This window comes from Babylonia areolata, chromosome 19, assembly GCF_041734735.1.
Source record: "Babylonia areolata isolate BAREFJ2019XMU chromosome 19, ASM4173473v1, whole genome shotgun sequence".
Taxonomy (NCBI): Eukaryota; Metazoa; Mollusca; class Gastropoda; order Neogastropoda; family Buccinidae; genus Babylonia; species Babylonia areolata.
The window spans coordinates 36,449,722-36,477,221 of NC_134894.1; the positions used below are offsets into that span (position 1 = coordinate 36,449,722).

Below are 27,500 nucleotides of genomic sequence, written 5' to 3' on the forward strand. Positions count from 1 at the left end.
TTTGTGTTTCATTACAGCGATCTGTGACGTTCCCTTGTTTTCCTGACACAGAAAGGGAGGGGGCGTGGAGAGAAAAGTTTGGAAGAGAGAGTGAGACTGGAGAGAGAGAGAGAGAGAGAGAGAGAGAGAGAGAGAGAGACCCTTAGTATGGGGAAGACAAAGACATGGAAAGAGAGAGAGAGAGGAGAGAGAGAGAGAGAGACGGAGAAGGGACTTGGGGGCTGGGGGTTGGGGAGGTAGACGTGTCAGCACAAGCGATTTTTCTTCTTTGAGCAATACTCTTCTAAGCGGAAAGTATGTAAGTTGCATGCTCTCATCCATCCTGTCTGCATGTCTCATTGTTTTCCTTTGAAAGTGACACAAGCCGGCAGTTCTGAACAAAATTTAACATCTTGACTACCCGCACCTTCTGGACGGTTTATGAAGTAAAGGTGGAGTGGAACCTTGTTTCAATCAATTAATAAGACCCAACGGCAACGATGAAAATTAATGGTAACTGGGACGGTCATAACAGAGCCACAGTTTGTTCTTTATTGTTCAGCTTACGTTCGTGCGGGCATAGTCGTTCTTGCAGCAGATGTAATGTGTGATATTTGCATGCTCAGTTTTCTTTGGAAGTGACTGTTTTTGTGTGTTTTTTCCCTCAAACTGGAGTGATGTCCCTTCACCCCCGGTTTTAAAACTGTCTCAAATGAACGCTTTAGCTTCAGTCTGTTTTCGTGGGTGGAGAGGGAAGGGGACGGAGGCCTAATAACTAGAAGAAGGTCCAGGACTGTTTGAATTACAGTCATTATGCATTTGGTTTGTTATGAATTGTCTGCTCATAACTTTTCTGTTTAGCATCTCTTCCTCACACCTTCATTTGTGGTATGTGATGTGCTTGTGCGAGTGCGCGCGTAGGTGGGGTTGGAGTAGATTGGAGCTTCATGGTTTTCAGACTATGTGTGTGTTTATCACGTTGCAAACTTTTACTCAGATCGGACAGCTATGACCCTTTCAGGTCATCCAGTTATCACAAAGAAAAGACAAAGAAACAAAAAGACTTATCCGGAATTTTATGGTTCCCGTTTTATTACAGTTTTTTATTTCATTTCATTTTATTTCATTATTTTTGTCTTACCTTTCTGTTGGTTTCTTTTTCGCTTTGTTTATTCACTTTTTCAAACAACGTTTTGCGCTCAGTGGGTTTCGTGTCGCGAGAGAAGGACGGAAGGAAGGGAAAGAAAATATTGCCTGTGTGCGTGGTGTAAAAACATCCATGGCTTCCGTACCGTGGTCATTGCTGCGGACGTTGTGTGAGTGTCCTTCACCCTGGTTTCATGCACAGGAAAGGGAGGGAGGGGGAGAGGGGGGTGTTGGGAGAATGGAGGAGGGTGAGTGGGGTGTGGAAGGGGGGGGGGGTGAGGGCGTGATGTGAAGTGATAGAGAGTCTGGGGACTGCTGCTATGTTTGTTTTGCATTAGGGCCATCAATAGAGGTTTCCGGTGTTTGTGGAGTTCCGGTGTTTTCTTGAGAGAGACAGAGACAGACAGAGACAGAAAGAAATTAACAAAGAATAGAGGCAGTGTGTGTGTGGTGGTGGTGGTGTGCAGGGTAGCATATCTCTTCCAATCTCCATATTTTTCAAATGGGTGCTATCTTCAATGATATTTCACTTCTTCTGCTGCTCCTCCTCCTCCTCCTTCTTCTGCTCTTCCTACTGCTACTACTGCTGTTGCTGCTGAGGATCTTCTTTTGTATGTTATTGTATTTCTCGTGCACGTGTACATCTGTATGTTTATGTTGGAACAGAGTGGATGGGAAGACTTGATGATATACAGTTGAATTCAGACTGCCGCGATCATTTCCAGGTGACACTCTCCAGCTTCAAGAATGCAGAAAACACACACACAAAAACCCCTCTTGTTGTTGTCTAACAGTACTTCCTCTTCCCTCTACCCACTCACACCTAACTGAAAATAAACAAGCAAAAAAACAAAACAACAACAACAAACGAAAAAAACAACAACAACACTTGTTGGGTAACAGTACTTTCCCTTCCCTCCACCCACTCCCACCCAACTCAAAACAACAACAACAACAACAATTCTTTTTGCGTATCAGTACTTTCCCTTCCCCCGTCCACTCCCAACCAACTTAAAAAAAAAAAAAGAAAAAATTAAAAAACAACCACTCTTGTTGCGAAACTGTACTTCCCCTTCACTCCACCCACTCCCACCCCCAATATATAATACATATTGGATTGTTTTGTTTGTTTGTTTGTTTGCCTGTTGCAGCCAGCCTATTCATTGAGTTCTAAAAGCTCGCTGCCTTGTTGCATCCTGGAGAAAATAAGGACGGAAGGGGACAGGGGAGAGAGGGGGGGGGGTAAGAAAGGGATGAGGGCGAAGTGGTGGACGAGTGATGTAACAGCAGACACGTCGCTGACTGGTTTTTTTGTTGTTGTTTTTTTTTCTTTGACACTGCACTGCAAGTCCATTTTGGGGATGAGGTGTGAGTCTCTTGGGTCTGCTTCTCTTCATGCTTCACTGGCTTCTGCAGCGGCTGTGAGAGGCACTGGTGGGAATTCGGGGAATGGGGTGGAGGGTGGATGGGGGTGGGGGGGATGGAGGGTGTGTGTGTGTGTGTGTGTGTTTGTGTGTGTGTGTGTGTGTGTGTGTGTGTGAGGGTGTGTATGTGTATGTGTGTGTGTATGTGTGTGTGTGTGTGTGTGTGTGTGCGTGCGTGCGTGTGTGCGTGCGTATATGTGTGTGTTTCTCAAGAGAAACGACAGTGATCACGAAGCACAGCGGCATGCAAACCCGCGAGCTCACCAACCACCTCGAAAACGTCGGATGCTCATCAAACATTTAAAGCAATCAAACAACAACCCCCACGAAAATAAGAAATGAACAACCGTAGGAAAGCCCATTAAAATTTCAGCGCAAACAAACAAGCTACTACGAATCTATCAACAATTTTCCTGGGACGAACGAACTGATCCGTCGAACTGGCAGGGAAATTCACGTATTCCTTCGTCCACGTTTCGTTTTTGTTGTTGTTGTTCTTCTTCTTTTTTTTTCCCCCTCCAGCTCTCAACCGTGACTCCTCCCATGCCCAGGAGGGGGTGTTCCGGACTCCCCATGTGCCGTTTCAGGGTGAAGAAATAAGCAAACAGGGAATGAAACCACCCAGCATGTTCTATCCCCCAAAGAGAGGAACGCTCACGGTGTTTCCTGATCCTTTTCATGTCGAGTTCAGCTTGGACGAGAAATTAGGAGAGAGAGAGAGAGAGAGAGAGAGAGAGAGAGAGAGAGAGAGAACGGTGGAAATATTGAAAAAAGGGAAATGAAAGACACTGATAAAAAAAGAGAAATCAATTAATCAATAACCAACTCCCTTGAGCTGTCATGGTGGGCTGTTTTTGAAGACTTGCGTGTACCAGTGCAGAATGAATGATAAAGGAATAAAAAAATAAATAAATAAATAAAAGAAATTATATGAAGGAGAGCTGGGAAAAAGGAGGAAGCAAAACATTACTACAACAAGACAACGAACATGAGACAAAGGAAGAAGGAGACGTGAAAGAAAGAAAGAAAGAAAGAAGTGTGTATCCATGGGCAAGCAGCGCTGGGAGGTCCATGAGGAATTGTCGTTTCGCTGCAGGTTCTCTTTTGAACACGTTTGAAGGAAAGTTGTGTAGTGTAGTACTAACAGCTACGATGAGGAATTATTGTTGGGATGAGCTCCAGATTTGGAAGAAAGGTTTTCAGGGTCAAATCACGCAAGTTAGTGGATTTATTTTTTTTTTTTTTTTACTTTTTCATTTTACTCTACAATTCCCACCTTCCCCCATAGCCCTTCCCTACGTCAGATACCCTCCTCTAGATATTGTAGTTGTCTAACCAATAGTCTCTTCGACAAGACGATAAAGCGATACCCCATGCGCAGACGCAGTAAAAAGAACTCATGGCAACTACAGATTCGTCCCAGGTGAACTAAATGAGGGAGTCACGCGTGGAAGGAAGGTGAAAAGAGGACAGACAGGTAGCCATCGAAACCTAGAAAGCTAACACTGTAATAATCCAGGTAAGAAACTTAAGGCCTGGGTAAAATTTAAAAAAAGGAGAAGAAAAAAGATATTAAAAAAGACAAGTAAAATTCTACTGTCAGGTCTAAAACAATCCACAAACACAAAGATTCGCTTAAACACACACACACACACACACACACACACACACACACACACACACACACACACACACACACCTGGGAATCCACAACAAGGGCGTAACTTGGCTGTAACTTTCTATTGCTATTCATGGGAGTGAACGCCCCCCCCAAAAGAGAGAGAGAGTGAGAAGAAAGGCGACAAGCGATAGCACAGACTATCGCACGGGATTGTCGGTCTTTCTTGGGTAATATTACAACATGACGGGCGGCATCCGTGAAGTGTAGCCAGCAGCTTACCTTTGGGGAGAAGCGATCGTGCAGACAGCCGACCGTCAGGGTTCGCTGGGCAGAACCAACACCCCGGCTGGTGCACGGCCTCTCATCTGTGTCGACAGATGGCTCCGTACTGCACGTGCAGAGTGCATATTTTTCTGGGGGGAGGGTGTGGGGTTATAGGAGGGGGGGGCAGTGTTTGTGTGCGTCTGTGTGTATTAGGGAACAGTGTGTGTGTGTGTGTGTGTGTGTGTGCCGTGTAGAGGTGTGCGTCAATGTATATTAGGGAACAGTGTGTGTGTGTGTGTGTGTGTGTGTGTGTGTGTGTGTGTGTGTGTGTGTGTGTGTGAGCAGAGGGTGTGCTTGTGTGTGTGTCTATTTGGGGAATACCTGCCTCCCCCGGATCTGATTATCTATCTGTGTCTGTCTGTCTGTCTGTCTGTCAGTCAGCATCATTGTCTTTGTCTCTATCTCTGTATCTCTGTCTCCCCCCCCTCTCTCTCTCTCTCTCTCTCTCTCTCTCTCTCTCTCTCTCACCATCTATCTTTTGTTATCTCTTCTTTCTCCGTCCCTCTGTCTCTGTCTGTCTCTCTCGCACTCCCGGTAGAAAAAAATAAAATGAAAGAGAAAAAGGGAGACATGGTAATTTTTCATATTGCCTCATGAGAGAGAGAGAGAGAGGAGAGAGAGAGAGAGAGAGAGAGAGAGAGAGAATGTGGTCGTTGTGAAGTCACCTCACCTTCATGGAGAGGGAGAGAGAGGGAGGGAGAGAGACAGAGAGATGAATGTGATCGTTGTAAAGTCACTTTACCTCCATGGAGTCAGAGAGAGAGAGAGAGGGAGGGAAGGAGAGAGAGAGAGAGACGAATGTGACTGCGGTGATGATGACCCCTCGCCTCCATGCACAGTGAATGAAACGCAAAATTTATTCACATCCGCTTACACGTGATAATCACCGGTGGAAGTGGAGGGGATGGGAGGGAGTAACACAACAAAACAGCCAAACGCATCAACATACGACCAACACCCTTCTCCCAGAGAGAGAGACAGAGACAGAGAATTGTGCATGGAGTGAGAGAAATAGGCGGATTTGAAACAGAACGGTTACTGGAGCGTTATTGGAAGGGGTGGGGGCAGGGGGCTTGGGGTGGAAGGGGGGGGGGCGAGAAAGGAAATGACTGATGGATGGAAGGGTAATGGAGAGGCACAGGAGGGATGAGGAATGGGGGAGCAGTGCAAGGGGGAGGTGGAGTGGATGCGGAGAGGGTGTGATGGTATGGAGATGGTACTGCGGTGGGTTGGGGATGGGGGTTGGTGTGGGGAATGGGGGGAGGGTGAGAGGAGAATGTTCGCACTCAGCTGTTGGTTCCATCAATGTGAAGCCAACGTTTGTCAGCGGCAGAGGCTTTTGCTAAGGAGATCTGTCAGAGACTGAGAGAGAGAGAAGAAGAAGAAGAGGGAGAGAGAGGGAAGGAGAGACTCAGAGACAGAGAGAGAGGTGAGAGAAACAGAGACGGACAGCTGTTGAGAGTGAGTGAAGCCTAGAGAAAGATACAGAAGAGAGAGAGAGAGATGTCTTGCATGCTATGGCGGTGTTTTTTTTCCCGTTGTTGGACTTGGTTCGGCAGAGGAGAGAGACAGAAAGGGAGAAAAAGACAGGCAGACTGACAGAGAGAGTCAGAGAGAAAGGAAGTGACTTGCATACAGTTCTAAGCACATTTTCATTGAACTGTACTCGGTATAGAAGAATACAGACAGAGAGACAGACACAGACAGGCTGACAGAAAAAAAAAAGGATGGGGCAAGCCTGTGCCTTTCATTAAAAAAATCAAAAGTGACTGCTGTTGTTTATTACAAACCCGCTGTGTCGACACAAGGAATTTTGGTTGATTCCTTCACTGACAGTCAGATTTACTGATTGAGAGAGAGTGAGATTTAATTGATGACAGACTGATTTCATTGAGTGACGTAAATGTGCGATGGAGTTTTGAAGACAAAGGCTTTTGTTTTATAGATCATGATAAGATATGAACGATAATGTGCTTAAAAGGAACTTCGGTATTACCATGGCATAAACGTTTTTTTGCATGGTGATGGTTTTCTGTATTCATTTGCGGCAATCGGTATGAACCATACAATTTTTTTCCCGTTTGTCGTAATGGACTACTTGTTATTTTGGCTTAGCTCGCCTCAGATAACACTTCTGCATACAAACACGCGCACAAAGAGACAGACAGAGGCAGAGAGCATGGAAAATGGCACAAGACCACCCCCTCCCCTTCCCCAACCCCCCACAAAAAAATATAAATAAATAAAAAGCACCCAAAGTTTCACCATACAATCCAGGGACAATTGGTGCATACCGCGAAAGGTTTAACCCCGTAGAGTCCAGCTAACTGTGGCGAAACAAGTGCTTCACTCTGAGAAGTTTCGCCATTCAGAATCGAATTCATCCCGGCGATGCAACTGTTGGATGTTGTTCGAGTAGAGGTTTAACCCGTTAGAGCCAAATTCACTGAGTTGAAACAACTGGTGCACACAAACGTGAGTGTATCATTCCATTCATTTTGTAAACCGTCCCTTTCTTTTCTCCGATTTTTGTTTTCTTTTTCCTTCGCACATTCTTGTTTTCCTTTCTTTTCTTTTCTTTTGTTCAGTTTTGGGGTTGGTGTTTGGTTGTTGTTGTTGTTGTTTTTTTCCTGGCTCACACTAAGAAGACGATCAGATGAGTGTGAGGGGAGCAGACAACTGCTGCTTGCTGAGGGATCTGGTCCTGAATTCTTCTCTGTTCCTGTCTGTTGGCAGGGTTTTTGCCTGTCTCTGTACTTTTTTTTTTATTTTCGGTTCCTATGTCCGTTTGTCTGTCTGTCTGTCTTTGTATGTCTGTCCGTTTGTGTATCCGTCAGTTTATCTCTGTATGTGTCTGTCTGTCTGTATGTCTTTGTGTTTCTGTGTCTGTCCTTCTTTGTGTTCTTCTGTTTGTCAGTCTGTTTCTGTCTGTCTCTCTATCCGTGTCTCTGTCTGTCTCTATCTCTCTCCATCCCTCCCTCCCTACCTCCCTCCATCCCTCTCTCTCTGTCTCTCTCTCTGTCTCTCTCTCTCTCTCTCTCTCTGTCTCTGTCGGTCTGTCTGTCTGTCTCTCTCTCTCTCTCTCTCTCTCTCTCTCTCTCTCAGACGGTGAGTCCACAGTGTATCCAACCCCAACCCCAACCACAACCCCAACCATATATATATATATATATACTAAACGACTTTCAAAGACACGAAAGAGACCGAAAAGGAGAGGAGTGAAAATAAACATAAAACACAAAACTTTATCTACTCTTGATTGCGTTTATGGTTTATGCTGGCGCCAAACATCAGCTGCGTTTCCTCTTCAAACATATCTGTGACGCGACGAGCTTCAGACACTGGTCATCGTCAGCACGCAGGAAAATGTTGCACAAAAAAAAAAAAAAAAAAAAAGTCAGGTAGGGGTTAGCGGGGACGGGGATCGGATGGGGGCCGGAGGTCTGTTAATACTCCAGACCCCCCCCCCCCCCCCCCCAAAAAAAAAAAGAAAAAAGTCTACATCCGTTTAAGTGAGGACTTTTTTTCTTCTTTTTTTTTTTTTTTTTTTTTAACTACAGCATAGTCGTAGGGGTTTATTTTACGAGGTGTTTATCAGGACGAACATTAGAACATTATCAAGCGGAACAAGAGAATCACCCCTCATGCTTCCCTTCTGCCCCCCCCCCCCCTCCCAATAACCCTCCTCCCCGCTGGCCCTCTCTCTCTCCACTTCCCTGAAACTCAACCCATAGTCATGAAAAAAAAAAATGCTTAGCCCCATATTAAAACCATTTCGAAAGCCTCTACCCTCCCACCCGATACCCCCCCCCCCCCCTCCCCCTTCACCCGTCCCATCTGGGGTATATAAGTGGTGTAAAGTTAGACCTGAGCTGGTAGAAGAGATACACCCTGGTCCGATTTTATGGATGGTTCTCAGGCTGACATAAACGTCTGCAATCGGAGAAGGCATGGCAGTAATGTGTGATTGGGCCCAGTCCGTCTGCCAGTCTGTCTGTCTGTCTGTCTGTCTCTGGAAGTAATCTTCAAAAGAGTCCTGCACCCGGTGTAAGTTGGGCAATGTGATGCTTTTTTCGCACTGCAGCGAATTAAGAGTTTGGTTGGGAGCGTGGGGGGTGGGGGTGGGGGAGTAAGAGAATACGACAACGGGAGCTTTAGGAGAAGTAGGAATGTGAGTGTCTGTGGGAAAAGGAGAAGGATGAAGCTGAAATGGGGAAATTAAAAACGTGGATGATGTTTTTATGAGTGTTTTTTTTTGGAGGGGGGGTGGGAGGGGGGAGTTGGGGGGGGCTGACCTTGGTCGCCAGACGAGATTATCTACAGCTTATCTGCCGTTTCTGTCTGTATATCTGTCTGTCTGTCTGTCTGTCTCTCTCGCTCTCGCTCTCTCTCTCTCTCTGTGCCCATCTGTCTGTGTAGTTTGGAGACTCATTCACATAAACTCTCTCACTCACAAAAACTTACGTCGACGTATGTGAGCGAGCGTATGTATGTACAGAGAGAGAGAGAGAGAGGTGTTTGTCTTTTATCGCGTTTAAATATCTGTTGCTTCTATGGCGATGAGAAGTGGCAGCTGCCTGGGTAAAGAGATTATCACCGTCAGAGCGAATCATTCTCCACAGTTAGTTTTATCGATTCAGGTCCCTCTGGAACCGCGCAAGAATGTACTTTATGTTTTCCCCCCTCTTTTTCTTTATTGTGGAAATAACCCGTGCCTCTCTCCACAGACAAGACAGTTGTGGTATGCTCCGTGTGGTTTGTGGAAGCTCTCTCTCTCTCTCTCTGTTTCTCTCTCTGTCTGTCTCTCTCTCTTTCTTTTAATTTTGTTTTTGTATTTGTATTTAACAGAAACAACTGCCTTGGGTCTTTCTCGGTAATATGTGTGTGTGTGTGTGTGTGTGTGTGTGTGTGTGTGTGTGTGTGTGTGTGTGTGTGTGTGTGTGTGTGTGTGGAAACAGGTGCGCGTCCTTGTCTAGGTGAAGCATTGTGTGCGCCATGCTTCTGACGGCACCAGCTGCGCTAGCATACCAAGGAATCCTCAGATCACAAGGGAACCTAAATTGCTCGAGGGACCCTCAAATCCTCAAGGGGTAGTCAAATCACAAGAAATCGCCACAGGAGATTCTGAAATCTCCAAAAGCTCCCCAGATCTCAAGAAGGGATCCCCAGGGAATCCTCAAATGGCTAGGAATCTCGAAGGATCCTTAAATCACAAGAGACTCCCATATATTTACCAAGTATCACCAAGGTATCCTCGAATCCCGAGTGGATTCTCAAATCACACATCACTTAGATATGTATTGTTGATGATGTACTTTTCATTTTTTTTGTTTTATTTTCTTTGGCTTTTTTATCGTCGTTGTGATCTCGTTAACCAACCCTCAGAGCGCATACTGCACTCATTACCTTTCTTTGGGAGAAAGCAAAAAAAAAAAAAAAGCATTCCATCGAATTCATCATCATCGCAGGTGCACCAAACGTACGTGCCGGCGAGGATGAGTGTTTGGTATAGCTTGGGTTACTGATGATCCGCATTGTCACAACAATGATAAATGTTCAGCGAAAGGTGGGTGTCCTCGTTTTCAGAAGACGAATGAGCGTCTGAAGCGTGTGGGTATGTGTTTTTTTTTGGGGGGAAGTCTGTTGTTCTCTATGTTGAGTGATGAAAAGAGAGCGGTGGTATAATGGGGATTCCTTGTCTGTCGCTGCTTTTGCCGATGATGAAGTGGCACTTAAGTACGCCAGTAAGCTTCTTTGTCGGTGACTTTGTGTGTGTGTGTGTGTGTGTGCGTGCGTGCGTGTGTGTGTGTGTGTGTAGTGATCTGTCTGTGTCTCTGTCTGTCTGTCTCTGTGTCTGTCTGTCTGTCTCTATATGTGTCTTTTTCACTCTGTCTGTCTCTGCCTCTCTGTCTATTTCTCTTAATCTCTCTGACTTTATTTTTCTCTTTCTTTTCATATGTCCCCACCCTGTCCCTCTCTAGTTCTCTCTCTCTCTCTCTCTCTCTCTCTCTCTCTCTCTCTCTCTCTCTTCTCTGTTTCCTCTCCGTGACTCTCTGTCTCTTACCCAATTTCTTATATACACCACGCCTCCCCCGCGCGCGCGCACACACACACACACACACACACACACACACACACACACACACACACACACACCTAGACCACCCACCCTACTTTTCGAGCTTCCCCCTTATTCATAGCACCTTCACCATCACCACCACAACAAAACAACCCGCTCACACACACACACACACACACACACACACACACACACACACACACACACACACACAAAAGCACCACCCGTGATTTGAATAAAAACAAAACAAAATATTTTTTTAACCCGACCAAAGAGCCAGGAAGGAAACAGTCACTTACCCCGCGACAACTATAATGATTATGACCCAACTCGACGACATCTAGAGAAGGGAAAAAAAGAGAGATGGGTTGGGGAAGAGTGGGGGGGGGGAGAAAGAGCGGGGAGGAGAGAGAGGGAAGAAGGGAGAGATATGTATATAGAGAGAGACTAAGACAGTGAGGGGTGGTGAATGAGGGTCGATGGGAGAGGTAGAGAGCGGGGAAGAGAGAGCGGGAAGGGAAGAGAGAGAGAGAGAGAGATAAAAGACAAAGACAGAGACAGACAGAAGGAGGGAGAGAGAGAGAGAGATAGGGAAAAAGAGAGATAGAGACAGATATGGAGCGAGACTGAGAGAGACACACACACACAGAGGAAAAGAAAACAGAAACTGGCAGACAGACGGAGGGAGAGAGAGAGAGAGAGAGACAGGGAAAAAGAGAGAGAGGGAAAGAGAGAGACAGATGTAGAGGGAGACAGAGAGAGGGAGAGAGAGGGGGACAGACAAAGAGGGACAAAGAGAAAGAGACTGGGGGAGAGGGACAGCGTTCGAGAGAGACAGACAGACAGACAGAGGGTTTCAGAAAGAGAGAGAGAGAGAAAAAAAAAAGAAAGGGGGAAAGAGATTGATTAACTGACTGAATGACTAATCATAAGAAGGGGTGAAAAGAAAGAAAAGAAAAGAAGACCAATGATCGACTTGTGAATCCCCGCGCTTCTATTCAAGCCCTGCTGGTACCGTCACAACATAAACACAAAAGGTCTGAGGAAAGAGGCTTGCCTGTATGATTAAAGGTAGGAAGGGGGAATGAGAAGGGAGGAGGAGGGGGGGGGGACACGGATAGGGTTGTTCTTGTCAACCTTACCTCCCCTCCCCAATACAATCCGCACACACACCACCTATCATCCACCACTCTTCCACCTTACCCGCCCACCCCATCCCTTTCCTATGTTTTTTTCTTCTTTTTTTTTTTCTCTGGAAAACTATATTATGCTATCTGTGGACTTGCCGTCCCTTTCAGTACCCTCAACTCTCACCCCTCACCACCGCACCCCCACACCCCGCACCCGCCAATCTTGTACCTCTGCAACCGGCGACTCCCCCCGTCCCTCCCCCCCCCCCCCCCCCCTCCCCCCCACACACACACACACGCAGGCTCTCATCATTCGTCCGCGCGGTCCGCCTCTGGCTTCTACTATTATACCCCACCCCCTACTTCTGTCTCTCTCAATGGGATCTTGTGTCCTGCCTGTAGTGGGTAACCTGTGCCGCCTGAGAAGGGGGTTGAAGGGTGTAAAGGGTCCGACTTCAAAGGGAGGACGTCGGTGGGGACTTCTTTAACTTCGGTGGTGGTGGCTGGGGAGGGAGGAAGGGGTGTGTGTGTGTGTGGAGGCGGCGAGGGAGTGGGTTGGCAGGGGAAGGGACTGGAGGGAGGTAAGGAGGGAGCTGGGGGATGGTGAAGAGGTGGGGTGGTGAGGTAGTTGTGTGTGTGTGTATGTGTGTGTGTGTGTGTAGGATGGGTGAGCAGGTGCATTGATACGGTTTTCTGGAGGGTGATGTATGGGAGGTGTTGGGTTTTCTTGTGTGTCTGTCTCTGTTCGTCTGTCTGTCTTTCTGTGCTTTTCTGTTAGTCTGTCTTTCTCTGTTAATATCTCTGTCTGTATGGCTGTCTCTGTTTTCTGTCTCTGTCACTCTGTATCTCTCTCTCATACAGTATGTGTTCGCTGGACACAGAGAGAGAGACAGAGACAGAGACAGAGACAGACAGACAGACAGACAGAAAGACAGAGAGAAATCATACCTCACAACATACCCACAACCTCATCTCTGCCTGTTGTCATTTTCATGTCGTTCAAAATCGTTTCAAACAACCTGCAGTCCGTCAGTGTGTTGAACGTGCCCCGTGACTGTTGTGTTACAGACGAGAAGAACGGCCTGGTGCAGCAACAGGACAACACATTCCCCAGATCCCCTCACGAAGATCTGACCAAAGATGGCAGTAAGTTCAGTCTTTACCCACCTTTTCGTGTTTTTTTCTTTTCTTTTTCATTGTATTGATCTGCCTTATATCGTCCACTGTCAGCCTGTCTGTCTCTGTCTGTCTGTTTGCCTTTGCATGTCTGTTTGCCTGTCTGTTTGTCTTCCGTGTTGTCCTTTTTTTTATTTTCTTTGACGACATTTCTATTGTACACACAATGTGACACGAAAAATACTACATTAATAAATAAATAATCATTCACCCAACCCACCCAACCAACCAACCAACCCCAAAAAAAACCAAAGAAACCAGAACCCTCCTCCTCTCCACCTACTCCCCATCCACCACGCACATCTCACATCACCCCCTTGACCTATGACCTTTTCTGCCCTTGACTTTTATTGATGTTAACCCGTCCTTCATCCCCGATTGTTGCCATGGCAGTGGCGCCCGAGTTCAAGGACGCGGACAAGATGGCCAAGGAAGACATCGTCCGACCCGTGGGCAGCACGGTGCGCCTCAAGTGCCGGGCGCGCGGCAACCCCGAGCCTCACGTGTCCTGGTTCAAGGACGACGAACCCATAGACGGGGCGGAGGACGGGTTCGATGAGGAAGGGGGCGAGGAGGAGGAGGGTGTCGGTGGCGCGGGGCGAAGGCGGCCCTTGTGGATCCTGAAGCTGACGCACGTGCAGGAGTCGGACACGGGACACTACACGTGCATGGTGGCCAACCGCCTGGGTCACGTCAATCACACCTACCGCCTGGAGGTGATAGGTCAGTGGGGTGTGTACCTGTTTGTTTTAGGGTTTTGGGGGGGTTGTGTGCGAGTGTGTGTGTGTGTGTGTGTGGGTGTGTGATGGAATTATCTCTCATACATGTAAGAGAATGCCAACAATTACGTCTTTGAAACGATTTCCCATTTTGCAGTGTTCTGTTTATGACCACCAAAGCAAATCGGGAGATACGCGCTCTTTCCGGGTTTGACGACGGCCACTCAAAATACGGGGTTAACTCACTCAGTACGGCCAGTCCTCTCTTCTCCTCTACACAGACCCCTCGGATGTCTAGTGGGTGTCTCAATGACCCAAAGTTTAGCTTCTGTCGTCAGAATTGTGGTATTCTTTGTCAACATTCACCTCTTCAGTATAAGAGCCTTCCGCTTGCAATATTTTGATGGTGGTAATTGGGGTGAAACGCTGTTAACGTCGTCTCTTTCGCCGTTCGTATGGAGAGAGTTAATGTCGAACGTTGTATTATGTTACTTATTTCAGCACGATTTTCATCTGCCGTACATTAAGCCACATCGAATTTTATCAAGTATCATATTTTACCATATATACGTAATTTATTGCCAGTGAATATGACTATCATCTATCCAGTTTTGAGCCGGTAAATCGAACCAGGATGTCTGCAAAAGTACAAAATATGTGATGTCACCAATTTTACACTGTCACGTACGCAAGCAGTTTTTTTTTTTATTTCACAGGCGTTCCACATTTTACACCATGATTCCCAAAGTCCAGGTGACATATTTCCAACTTTCCCCATCACTGCGTAATGATAGTAGAGAAGGAAGCAAATCTTGGGACAGTATCAATATCGTTCACGAAACAAAACCGCCGTGACAAGACCCCGTCTCGAACCATGACACCTTCAGCGCACAGCGAAGCCAGACAGAAGAGATTTGACACAGTCTCTCGTGAACCTCTGAGCAAAAGAGCAATCGTGACGGGAAGAAGAGATAGCGTGAAGTATGATTGTGAGTCCTTCTTCCTCGCCACATCCAGTCCGTGTCCCTACTATCGCTGAAGCGTGCTTGGAGGGAAGGTGAAGTGGCCATTGCGGGTTTCCTTTGATGATAGTCGTGCAGGCCACCTGACGTGATGTCGTGTGGCACAACAGCCTGGCCATCCGGTCATGGAGATAGTCCATCATCTCTGTGATGATTATAGTAGAGGCTTGGTGATCACGCTTGTGTGTGTGTGTGTGTGTGTGTGTGTGTGTGTGTGTTTGATTGTGTATGAATGCGCGCGCGTGTGTATTGTTATGTATGTGTGTATGTGTGTGTGACCTCATCTAACCATTATCTTCTGAAACTTGTATTTGTGTTTGACGGGCGCCATAGCCGAATGGTTAAAGCGTTGGACTTTCGATCTGAGGGTCTCGGGTTCGAATCACGGTGACGGCACCTGGTGGGTAAAGGGTGGAGATTTTTACGATCTCCCAGGTCAACATATGTGCAGACCTGCTCGTGCCTGAACCCCTTCGTGTGTATGCGCAAGCATAAGAACAAATACGCACGTTAAAGATCCTGTAATCCATGTCAGCGTTCGGTGGGTTATGGAAACAAGAACATACCCAGCATGCACACCCCCGAAAACGGAGTATGGCTGCCTACATGGCGGGGTAAAAACGGTCATACACGTAAAAAGCCCACTCGCGTATATACGAGTGAACGTGGGAGTTGAAGCCCACGAACGCAGAAGAAGAAGTATTTGTGTTTGTATTTGTATTTCTCTTTTTGTCACAACAGATTTCTCTGTCGCCACTTTGACGCCAAAATTTTCGTATACAAATTATTTTCAGTGCAGGTTATTGCTTCCGGTGTTCATGCTGAATTGTTGTCCATAAATGTCGATAGTGTTGCCTTCTAAAAAAAAGGTTTCCTGTTCATTTTCTCTTTTAAAGAACGATTCCCTCAATCTTTCTGTCTGTTTAGGAGTTCACAGCTGCGTCGAGCTATCTATCTATCTATCTATCTATTTGTCTATCTGTCTGTCTATCTATCTATCGATCTATCTATCTATCTATCTATCTGTGTGCGTGTGCGTGCATGCGTGGAAGCTGTATGTGTTCTTTTAAACCGGTGTCACTCCTCTTTACAGACCGGATACGTTCTAGTCCCAAGCTATGTGTGTGTTCTGTTAATCCTGTGCCAGTCCTGTTTACAGACTAGATACGTTCCAAGCCCAAACGGTGTGTGTTTTGCTAATCCTGTATGCCAGTCCTGTTTACAGACCAGATACGTTCCAAGGCCAAACGGTGTGTGTTGTGTTAATCATGTATGCCAGTCCTGTTTACAGACCAGATACGTTCCAAGCCCAAACGGTGTGTGTTGTGTTACTCATGTATGCCAATCCTGTTTACAGACCAGATACGTTCCAAGCCCAAGCTGTGTGTGTGTGTGTGTGTGTGTGTGTGTGTGTGTGTGTGTGTGCGTGTGTGCGGGTGTGTGTCTGTGTGTTGTGTTAATCCTGTGTGCCTCCTGTCTACAGACCAGATACGTTCCAAGCCCAAGATCTGTGTGTGTGTGTGCGCGCGCGCGCGCGCGTGTGTGTGTGTTGTGTTAATCCTGTGTGCCTCTTGTCTACAAACCAGATACGTTCCAAGCCCAGTCTGTGTGTGTGTGTGTGTGTGTGCGTGCGTGCGTGCGTGCGTGTGTGTGTGTGTGTGTTGTGTTAATCCTGTGTGCCTCCTGTCTGCAGACCAGATACGTTCCAAGCCCAAGCTCATCTCCTCCCACCCCCAGAACACCACAGTGGAGTACGGCGGCACCGCGTCCTTCCAGTGCCGTGTGAAAAGTATCGTGCAGCCACACATCAAGGTGAGCTGATGCCATCCTGATTCGCCTTTCACTAAACTAGCTATCCCAAATCGCCTATGTCCAGTTCGTCTATGTACTTGAAAAGATATTTGTAGTGTATCAATGTTAAATGCATTATGTTACCCGTCCAAAAGCTGTGACAGAGACATCTACCCTTTCAACCCAGCTTCCCTAAAAGTTTAAAAGTTCGTTTTTGCGACTGTTCTCATGCCTCTTCGTTTCGGGGTTTTTTTTGTGTTTTTTTGTGCGATCTGTGCATTGGTATTTTGTACACACACATATTTTGATGCTCATCCATGTACATAATGTTTGTGTATGGATCTGTGTGTGTGTACATGCATTTGTGTTTTTGAGAGAGAGAAAGAAAGAGAAGGAGGGGGGGAGAGAGAGAGAGAGAGAGAGAGGCTGAATAGGCGAAATGGGAATGACCAGTGGGTGAAACAGGAGTTAGTGATATGTACACACACACACACACACACACACACACACACACACACACACACACAGATATATATATATATATATATATATATATATATGTGTGTGTGTGTGTGTGTGTGTGTGTGTGTATGTATGTGTAGAGAGACAGACAGACAGACAGATAGACAGAGAAACGTAAAAAGAAAGCCCGTTCATTCATTCCTTCATTCATTCATGCTCCCCTACCCGTCATCCCTCCCTCCCCAACCAACAGTGGCTGAAGAGGGTGGACGACCCGGAGAGCAGCCAGGCCCTAAACCGCACAATCGAGGTGAAGGGGCAGAAGTTCATGGTGCTGCGCACAGCCGGGGAGGTGTGGAGCGGACCCGACGGGTCCTATCTCAACAAGCTGGTCATCCACCGGGCCACGCCTCGCCACGCCGGCATGTACATCTGCCTGGGCGCCAACAACATGGGCTACAGCCTGCGTTCCGCCTACCTCACCGTACTGCCTGGTCAGTTCAGTTCAATCATTAGTGAGCGAGAGAGAGAGATATGGCATTAAATTCAGTTGGTGTGTGTTTTTCGTTTGGTGTGTAGACTCTAGATTTTACATTATATATGTATTGTCTCCAGTTGATCAGCCATCCAATGCAGGGACACGGAGAAATAACAACATACGAACGTCTGCCCATGTGCTGCACAGTGACTCTTGAGCGTTGAAGTTGACAAGCGTGATGTTCCACTTTCATTATTTTAATACCAGTAGATCTATAGCAGATCACATAAAAACCTTGTATCACAAACAAGTACTAGTTATCTGGAAAAAAATACTCAAATATAAAACAGCTTCCTTACCATTATTTTCGTCGTGTTGAACATTATCTGCTGGGCCGATTTCCATTTCGCCTCGGGATGTCAACAAAATCACATGACATGCATATTTCCGAGGTCACGAACTTACAAATTTATGTCCATGTTTCGAGGTATGGTGGGCTGTTCGAATAACAACTTTGTTTTGATAAAATCGCTCAACTTGATTTTGAAAAAACAACAACACATATTTATGCAATGGTGATCGTTCCGGACTTTTCACGAAATGCAGAGGACATATTTTAGAATGAGTTGCGCCAAGAAAGATTTTTAAAGCACTTAGTGCAAATTCAAAACGTATATTGACTGGACTAAGAGGGAGAAGGGTGCGAGGGACACTGACATTGACACTGACTACTGACACTGACACTAGTTTATTGAATAGGCCACAGCTCCCTTTTTCAATGGAGGGTGGGGGGAGGGGGGTCACAGTCGACATATATAATACTACTTACAGTGAAATGAAAAAGCAGCAAAACAACATACATGAATGATGAGCAAATTCATGGAAATAATTATGTTCCATGATACTTAGATTAAAACCGGTTTTGTCTAATATACTGCTTCAAGAGGGTTGGAGAGAGAGTGAGAGACAGAGACAGAGATAGACAAACAGACAGACACAGACAGACAGACAGACAAGGCGAGACAAGACGAATTCTTTCTTAACGAAGGTAATAGATAACCAAGGAGCATTGCTTTGGTGGTGGTGTTGTTGTTTTTTACACAGAGAGAGGATGTTTGGTTCTCCTTGGCCCTGTCAGTGTGTACCTGTGTGGTCCTGTCAGTATCTACCTGTGTGGTCCTGTCAGTGTGGCCCTGTCAGTGTGTACCTGTGTGGTCCTGTCAGTGTGTACCTGTGTGGTCCTGTCAGTGTGTACCTGTGTGGTCCTGTCAGTGTTTACATGTATGGCCCTGTCAGTGTTTACCTGCGTGGTCCTGTCAGTGTGTACCTGTGTGGCCCTGTCAGTGATTACCTGCGCGGTCATGTTAGTGTGTACCTGCGTGGTCCTGTCAGTGATTACCTGCTTGGTCCTGTCAGTGATTACCTGCGTGGTCCTGTCAGTGTGTACCTGTGTGGTCCTGTCAGTGTTTACATGTATGGCCCTGTCAGTGCTTACCTGCGTGGTCCTGTCAGTGTGTACCTGCGTGGTCCTGTCATTGTGTACCTGTGTGGCCCTGTCAGTGATTACCTGCGCGGTCCTGTTAGTGTGTACCTGTGTGGTCCTGTCAGTGTGGCCCTGTCAGTGTGTACCTGTGTGGTCTTGTCAGTGTGTACCTGTGTGGCCCTGTCAGTGTGTACCTGTGTGGTCTTGTCAGTGTTTACCTGCGTGGTCCTGTCAGTATTTACCTGTGTGGCCCTGTCAGTATTTACCTGTGTGGCCCTGTCAGTGTGTACCTGTGTGGCCCTGTCAGTGATTACCTGCGCGGTCCTGTTAGTGTGTACCTGCGTGGTCCTGTCAGTGATTACCTGCTTGGTCCTGTCAGTGATTACCTGCGTGGTCCTGTCAGTGTGTACCTGTGTGGTCCTGTCAGTGTTTACATGTATGGCCCTGTCAGTGCTTACCTGCGTGGTCCTGTCAGTGTGTACCTGTGTGGCCCTGTCAGTGATTACCTGCGCGGTCCTGTTAGTGTGTACCTGTGTGGTCCTGTCAGTGTTTACATGTATGGCCCTGTCAGTGTTTACCTGCGTGGTCCTGTCAGTGTGTACCTGTGTGGCCCTGTCAGTGATTACCTGCGCGGTCCTGTTAGTGTGTACCTGCGTGGTCCTGTCAGTGATTACCTGCTTGGTCCTGTCAGTGATTACCTGCGTGGTCCTGTCAGTGTGTACCTGTGTGGTCCTGTCAGTGTTTACATGTATGGCCCTGTCAGTGCTTACCTGCGTGGTCCTGTCAGTGTGTACCTGCGTGGTCCTGTCATTGTGTACCTGTGTGGCCCTGTCAGTGATTACCTGCGCGGTCCTGTTAGTGTGTACCTGTGTGGTCCTGTCAGTGTTTACATGTATGGCCCTGTCAGTGTTTACCTGCGTGGTCCTGTCAGTGTGTACCTGTGTGGTCCTGTCAGTGTTTACATGTATGGCCCTGTCAGTGTGTACCTGCGTGGTCCTGTCAGTGTGTACCTGCGTGGTCCTGTCAGTGATTACCTGCGTGGTCCTGTCAGTGTGTACCTGCGTGGTCCTGTCAGTGTGTACCTTTGTGGCCCTGTCAGTGTGCACCTGTGTTTCCCTGTTAGTGTGTACCTGTGTGGCCCTGTCAGTGTGTACCTGTGTGGCCCTGTCAGTGTTTACCTTTGTGGCTCTGTCTATAACAATCATTTTATTATTTTTGTCTCCCGTTGAAGATTGCATAAGATGACTTCTGTGTGTGTGTGCGTGTGTGTGTGTGTGTGTGTGTGTGTGTGTGTGTGTGTGTGCGTGCGTGCGTGTGCGTGGGCGCGCTCCCAGTGGAGATCACCAGAACCCCACACCCCTAACACTCTTTCCTTTCTGTCCGCGCCCAGCTGGACACGTGGACAGCTCCATGGAAGGCAGCAACTCCTCCTCTTCCTCCTCCTCTTCCTCCTCCTCTTCCTCCTCCTCCTCCGCCAGCAAGCTGCCGCTGTACGTGGGGGTGCCTGCAGGAGCCATCCTGGTGCTGATCATGCTGATCCTGGCCATCGTCATCCTGCAGAACCGCAAGAAGTGCGGCGCGGGCCGCTCCACCAGCAAGCGACACCACCTGCCCGTGCCCACCGCCGACCGCGAAGCCGGCTTCTACAGCAGCTACCACCCCAGCCCCACCACCACCACCACCAACACCAACACCAACACTGGCGGCGGGGCCACCCTCACCACCACCCTCACCAGCAGTAGCGGTTGTGGTGGAGGAGGAGGAGGTGGAGGAGGAGGAGTGGGGGGCAACACCACCTGTGGGGGACCCCCCCTGCTACACCCCGGGTCTCTGCACGGCGGTGTGACGGCTGCTGCCCCCGGTGCCCCCCACAAGGTGCCCAAGACCCCGGCCCCCTCTCTGGACTTCGGCTCCGACTTCACTTCCGTGTCCCAGACTTCCCATCCCCAGTCCCTCGCCCAGGCCCCAGTCTCGCAGCAGTCCATGCATTTTGTCAACCCCCATGTCACGTACGGCTATTGAAAGGAAAGCGAATGGTTAATACATCAGTGCGGTTGTTGTTTTTTCCTTTCGTCAGTGCCCGTTTTTAGTTCCGTTGCTATAATTATTACATCAGTGTGATTTGTGATTTCTTGCCATTGCCGTATGCGGACAGAAAAGCGAATGTTAAAAAAAAACTATCAGTGCGGCTGAGAGAAGGAAAACTGTCGTGAAAAGCTCGGAAAAGAGATGTTGAAACGTTCACACGAAATAACACTTTCTGACCAAAAGAGAGGCGAGGGATATATGTGGACATTCTCTGGAGTCTGAATGAGAGTTCACTATTGACGTCACTGACACTGAGCGTCATTTAGTCAGAAATGTTTGACTTTCGAAACTCAAGTTGTTGTGTTTGTTTTATTGAGATACGCATTTGACTTTGAAAACCCATATTCGTGGGCAAGGAAGGTGAAAAATGGTATGTTTGGATGCAACTGAAATGACAAGACACGGACAAAAATGGCTGCACAAGACTAGTGAGCAACTCACGTTCACATTGAAAGAATTGATGTTATATCAAAATCACACAAAATGGAAAACGGAAACTTATGCGTATACAAACCTCCCGTTTTAACTCTTAAAGATACACAGTAATGGTGAATTTATGACATAACATAAAAAAAAAATCGTCTACTGTCTGAACAATGAAAGGAAAATGTATGCATGATACAGAGCAGCTAATGGGTGGTGTTTCCCTTCAGATTAAGAAAAAAAAATAAATATATAAAACAAAACAAAAAACAAAAACAAAAAAAAAACATGACAAACGTGCTGTTCTGGAGACCATTGTAACTTGTATCAACAGCAGATTGTTGAAGACAAAACATCCACGAGCCTGACCAGACCAGACATTACAGGTGCTATTCAGGGTTCTCTTACAGTATCTCTTACTGTTTTCTTACAGTATATCGATGTGTGTGTGTGTGTATAATTATGTGTGCGTGCTTGTTACCTGCCCATAGCAGTTTAGCTGTCGCTGTTTGCAAGACAAAGACAGGAGGGGACATTGGAGTCACGTGCGATTTCCACCACCCCCATCTCCCTCCCCCCACCCCCACAGTTTTCGTTCTCCAGTTCATTCCAGAGGAGGAAACATTTCGTCCGTGTGGTGAGGAGTCCTTGTGAGTGACCGAGAACTCGTGGCTTGTAAATGGTTTTGTCCAGACTTGACGACCGCTTTTGAAAGATTCAATCTGCAAAGTGAGGAAGCCTTTGTGGCATCATTATGCCTGTGGTAATAGTTATCAGACAGCACCAAGATAAAATAGGGTTATATGATGATATTGTGTCATTCATGAACGATATCCCAGTCCAGTTGGCGAGAGCGTAATGTCACCTTCGACAAGTATGTTTTGAAAAGAAAAACATGATTTATTCAGCCTTGATGTGTTTAACCCCGCGCTTGGAGAGTGGTGGCAGGAGCATTGGCAAACTGGCCCAGCAAAACCATTTATGGAAAAAAAAAACAATACAAATGTGTTTGTTTTTTTTAAAACTTGCCTTTGAAGTACACTGTATAAACATGTTTAAGCCTACTACTTAATTGCTTGTTGGACCTGAACACTGCTCGCCATTCAACCAGAACACTATTATTCATTTGTGATTCCCAGCAACAGCCCACTGGAAAGAGAAAGAAAGAAAAAAAATATCCGCTGACAATCAATGACTGACAAGTGTTTTCCCTCTGCCTCTGTTATTATACAACAAAGTTACGATTTTTGTATGTAACCATTGTGGAGGCAAAAGAGGGAAAAGCTGGTTAAAAACTTTCTTGGAATAAAGAATAACTGTGTTGGCTTCACTGAGTTAACGGTATGGCTTTGAGAATAACCATGGCCATTCCTTCCATAAAAACACGGCATGTTTTTTTCGCGTGGCCTGAATTCATGTGCTTTAAATATTGATACAGTTCCAGATTACTTTTCTCTGTTTTCTTCTTCTTCTTTTTTTTTGTACAATGCTTTATGAATCAGAATTCGTGCGTACCTGGTTTGTTGGAGAAACTGACAATCGTATCCATTTCAGAAGTGTGGGATGTAGGTGCGTGCGTGTATATGTTTGTGCTTGTGTGTGTGTGTGTGTGTGTGTGTGTGTGTTTGATCACAGTGGCACTGTATGTGTATATGTTTGCCTTGTCTATTTATTATCGCCTGTTGAATGAACTTGTGTCTCTGTTGTCTGTTGCCGAGATATATGCCTTGATCATACTGCATGGATGCTACATTTTGGATTTTTTTTAATTGCGCTTTTGATACTAATTGTAATCTCGTCGTTGCACTAAAGGGGCGAGTTTGAACCGCTTGTGTCGGCTGTGAGGCTTGGACCTGAAAATAATATTTTAAGTCCGAGGTTCGAGGTATCAAAGGTTGATTCTCTACGATGTGTTGTATGTGTCCTCGAAAAAAAAACCAAAAAAAAAAAAAAAAAAAAAAAACACCGCGCGTTCGACTGTGTCCAAGGCTTTCACAGCAAAAGTGGGTCGTTAAAACTATACGAAAATAAGGACGTGATAGCTCTGGTGTCGCCATGGAATTCAGATGATGAGTAGCCATCATCGTCATTACTCATACAAGACCTGTAAATGAGATTTGCCGTTGCTTTCAATAAATAGTTAATTGCAAAAAAAAAAAAAGAAAGAAAAGAAAAGAAAAAAAAGAACAGTCGTTCAATGCTCTTGACAATATTATGTCTATCACATTTTTATCATTATGTTTCAGAAACTAGATTACTTGTGAATTAGCTCTTTCATTTATCTGTATTCATTTATCTGTATGTCTTTGCCCACAGAAGCATGATTGTAGCTTTACATTCTTTCTAATATTTCTTCACCGACGAAATTGTAACGCTCCATGAACATGACTTAGATACTAACTGAATCACACACTGTAAATGTCGGCTAGAGTTTATTTTTCCTTGTTCGAAATATGACGAAAATGGAACGAACAAGAATGAGAAAACAGGGCGAGAAGAGATCGGGAAACACTGACTCATTAATCGGATCACAAGACACGTCAGTTAATTACCGGTCTCAGACATTTGGTCAGAAGTGAAAGGTCTTGACCAAAATTGGATTTGAAAGAAAAGAACTTTCCAATCAAGATCACCAAAACACACAACACACACACACACACACACACACACACACACACACACACACACACAGAGAGAGAGAGAGAGAGAGAGAGAGAAACGGGTAAGACTATTTTTGTTAGTCCCTCAATGCGTGAGTTTGTGCCTTCCTCCTGCACTATTTTTATAAACAGAAAAATGCTGAACTTTTCAGACAAGCGATTCGGAAAGCAAAGTTGTTTAGCTGAATTATTTTTGTATCAAACGGCACAGAGTTTGGCCTCAGCGTTGTATGGAAATTTATTTCAAAACGGAAGAAAGGACTAAAATGCAAAGAATGTTTTCGGGACGATGAAAATTGACCGTAATATACTCTTTTCCCGTTCCACCAAGTTTGTAATCATTGGTGTTCGTTTTGGAATATAGAAATTAAATCAGAAAAAAACACAGAAATAATGATAATACAAAAATAAGTAAAGAAAATCATCTATATTCATAGAATGGATTTTTCTCCTTTTTTTCTATAAAATGTGACTTGTTGTGTGAGCTTGTGCTTGTGTAAAACTTAGTAAACGTGCTCGCTCGTGTGTGTATGTGTGTGTGTGTGTGTGTGTCTGTGTGTGTGTGTGTGTGTGCTCTCAGTCGTATGATCTTAGCACTTTCCTGTTAACTGGCCATATGATTTATTGCTGAAATCGTGTGTGTGTGTGTGTGTGTGTGTGTGTTTGCGTGCGTACGTACGTGCGTGCGTGTGCGTGTGTGTGTGTGTGTGTGTGTGTGTATGACTGTCAGAGTGAGATGTGTGCGTGCGTACGTGCGTGTCTGTGTGTGTGCGTGTGTGTGTGCGCGCGCATGTGTGCGGTTGATTTAAAAGCTATCACTGACACCCACACAGCAGAGTAAAAAACTAATGGGGGCTAAACTATATAGGTGAAATTTCAGAAGAAAATTACCATGTACATCATTGCTTCATGCGCGGACATAAATGGAATATAACACCTCTGGAACGCCATGCACCATAAAACTCAAACGATAGTCATCTTTTCTGCTTTTTTTTTTCTAAGTCCTGAAAGCTTTTATGTATACATGTGTTTAAATTAGTCTTTTTTTCAACAGAAGACGATATTGATATATTTTGCAGAAATCCTGTTTCGTTTGTGGATGTTTTTAGTGCAGTTTTCATATTTCAGTTTTTATATAAGGCTTTTTATTTGCCAAAAAAAAAGTCCCATTCGTCTGTTAAAAAAAGGGGGTGGGGAAAGGAATTAAACATAGTGGAGGGGAGGGGGGGGTCGTTGTTGTTTATTAATATTGTTTTGTAGTTATTTATTGATTTATATTTGCCACATGTTACTGCCACGCCGCTAAATAGGCTTAACTTTTTTTTCTTTTTCTTTTTTTTTGAATTAATCGCATTGCAAAATGACGCGATTTCTATTCTGGCTTTTATAATGTTGCTGATAAATTTAATTCATAGTCGTTTCCCAGTCTAACTTTTCTTGCCATAATTACCGATATCGCCGATATGTAAACTAGCCTTCTGAATTATATTGAAACAAGTTGGCATTTCCACACACTCGCACACGCACGCGCGCACACACACACCCACACACACACACACACACACACACACACACACACACACACAGAATCGGCGTGCAACAAAATTCTGCTTTCCCGTTTGTCTTGTGCATGCATTGATTATTATGATGATCATGATTAAAGTTTTGTTCATAGTAATCTGCTGTAAACTGAAACCCACATGAAAAATACAGCGGCAAATTCCATGTGATAGACACACAATCACTTGATACAACAATCGCCGTTGGTCTTTGTCTTTTCTCTTTTTTTTCTCTGGTTTTGTTTTAGTTTTTCTTTTCGATATGCCATATATATATATATATATATATATATGTGTGTGTGTGTGTGTGTGTGTGTGTGTGTGTGTGTGTGTGACGTATGTGTGTGTGTGTTTGTGCGCGTCTGTATGTGCTTGCGCCCGCACATGCGATGCGTGCTTCTGCGTGCGTATGAGTACTTGTAATGTTATTGATCAATGATATTCTCCCTGGCTGATCTATCTGGTTAAGTAATAGATGTTATTAATTAAACTACATCTCTCTCTCTCTCTCTCTCTCTCTCTCTCTCTCTCTCTCTCTCTCTCTCGTGTGTAACTTTAAACGGTTTTGATCTGTTTCTTTTCTTTCTAGAAAATTTTTTTCTTCTGTTCTTTAGACTGACGTTATTGATACGTACTGTACTTCTTTCTATTTAAAACGTTGAAGTGATCAATTGTTATATTTGTATGTCAGTCTATTTATCAATCATTTAATCAGTCAATCAATCAAGCAATCAATCAATCAGTCAGTTAATCAATATCTATCTATATATATATATATATCTGTCTGTCTATTTGTACCCCTTCTATTAGAAACCTGTCGTTAATTGATAGCTGTTGTTGGACTATTACTTCTCTCTTTCACTCCCTCTCTTCCTCCACTTTCCCCTCTACACCCCCCCTTCCCTCCATCTTTAATAGTTCTCCAAATTTCTTTCCAAATATGCGCTGTTGCAGTTTCTTTCGATTTGTTGAATTGTTGTTGTTGTTGGGTTGATTTTTTTTTGTTTTTTGTTGTTGTTTTTTTGTTTTTTTTTGGTTGATTAATTGGATCACTGCTAGAGTTACTCGTGTTGGATGGTCGTTTTGGTAATAACTATTAATTCTGAAATGTTGACTGTCTGTTGCTAGGTGCTCCAGTGAGTATTGTGATGTAACTGTTATGACTTCGTGTTTCTGGAAAGCTTTGTGCTGAGAAAAGCACAGTTTTGAAAAGAGAAATTGTTTGATTTCTATTATACTGTCTTTTTGATGTCTTTCTCTGCCTGTTTAGTCCTCCCACCCCTTCTCTCTCTCTCTCTCTCTCTCTCTCTCTCTCTCTCTCTCTCTCTCTCTCTCTCTCTCTCTGAAAACAAAGAGAGAAATGTTATGTTGTGTATATTATGCATTGTTCGCACACCCCTTCAGTGGAGGCCATGGCCTATAATGAATAAATCATCCGTATCCGTAACCGTATCCATATCCGTCTCTCTCTCTCTCTCTCTCTCTCTCTCTCTCTCTCTCTCTCTCTCTCTCTCTCTCTCAGTTCGTCTCTGTTTTTCGCGCTAATTTGCTCTCACGTACAGTCTCCCCCTCCATGCTTACCCCCATCTCTTTTCCCATCTATTTCCTCCATCATTCTGCCCCCCCCCCCCCACCCCCCTCTCTCTCTCCCTCTCTTTCTCTCTGGTTCCTGTCCACTATCATCCCCTCCATTTTCACCCACCCCATACTTCCTTCAAAAAAACCCAAAAAAAAACACACACATTGTCGTTAGGAGTAATCCTGCCTACGACAGTAGTCCATTGATTGTTGAAAAGGAATATTTGAGCCCATATGTATGATTATTACATGTTTGTGTTTCAAATATGAACTATCAGACACAGTGACTTTATTCTTCTCCTCCTCCTCCTCCTCCTCCCCCTCCTCGTCCTCCTCCTCCTCCCTCTTCAATCCTGTT

At 45.4% G+C, this 27,500-nt stretch overlaps 1 protein-coding gene across 5 annotated transcripts in view; it reads left to right on the forward strand.

The window, feature by feature from the left end:
• The window catches only part of LOC143293664 (fibroblast growth factor receptor-like 1), a 171,291-nt gene that overhangs the window by 143,025 nt on the left and 766 nt on the right, over positions 1 to 27,500 (forward strand). For 4 of the 5 annotated variants that reach the window (XM_076604793.1, XM_076604794.1, XM_076604792.1 and 1 more), the window contains 5 exons: positions 12,772 to 12,849; positions 13,273 to 13,611; positions 16,314 to 16,432; positions 17,127 to 17,367; positions 20,225 to 27,500. The exon at positions 20,225 to 27,500 is cut by the window's right edge and continues 766 nt beyond it. In XM_076604793.1, coding sequence (XP_076460908.1) covers positions 12,772 to 12,849; positions 13,273 to 13,611; positions 16,314 to 16,432; positions 17,127 to 17,367; positions 20,225 to 20,856 — 1,409 coding nt within the window. In that variant the 3' untranslated portion in view covers positions 20,857 to 27,500. The remainder of the gene's footprint in view (positions 1 to 12,771; positions 12,850 to 13,272; positions 13,612 to 16,313; positions 16,433 to 17,126; positions 17,368 to 20,224) is intronic. The other variant, XM_076604797.1, reaches the window with a different exon arrangement.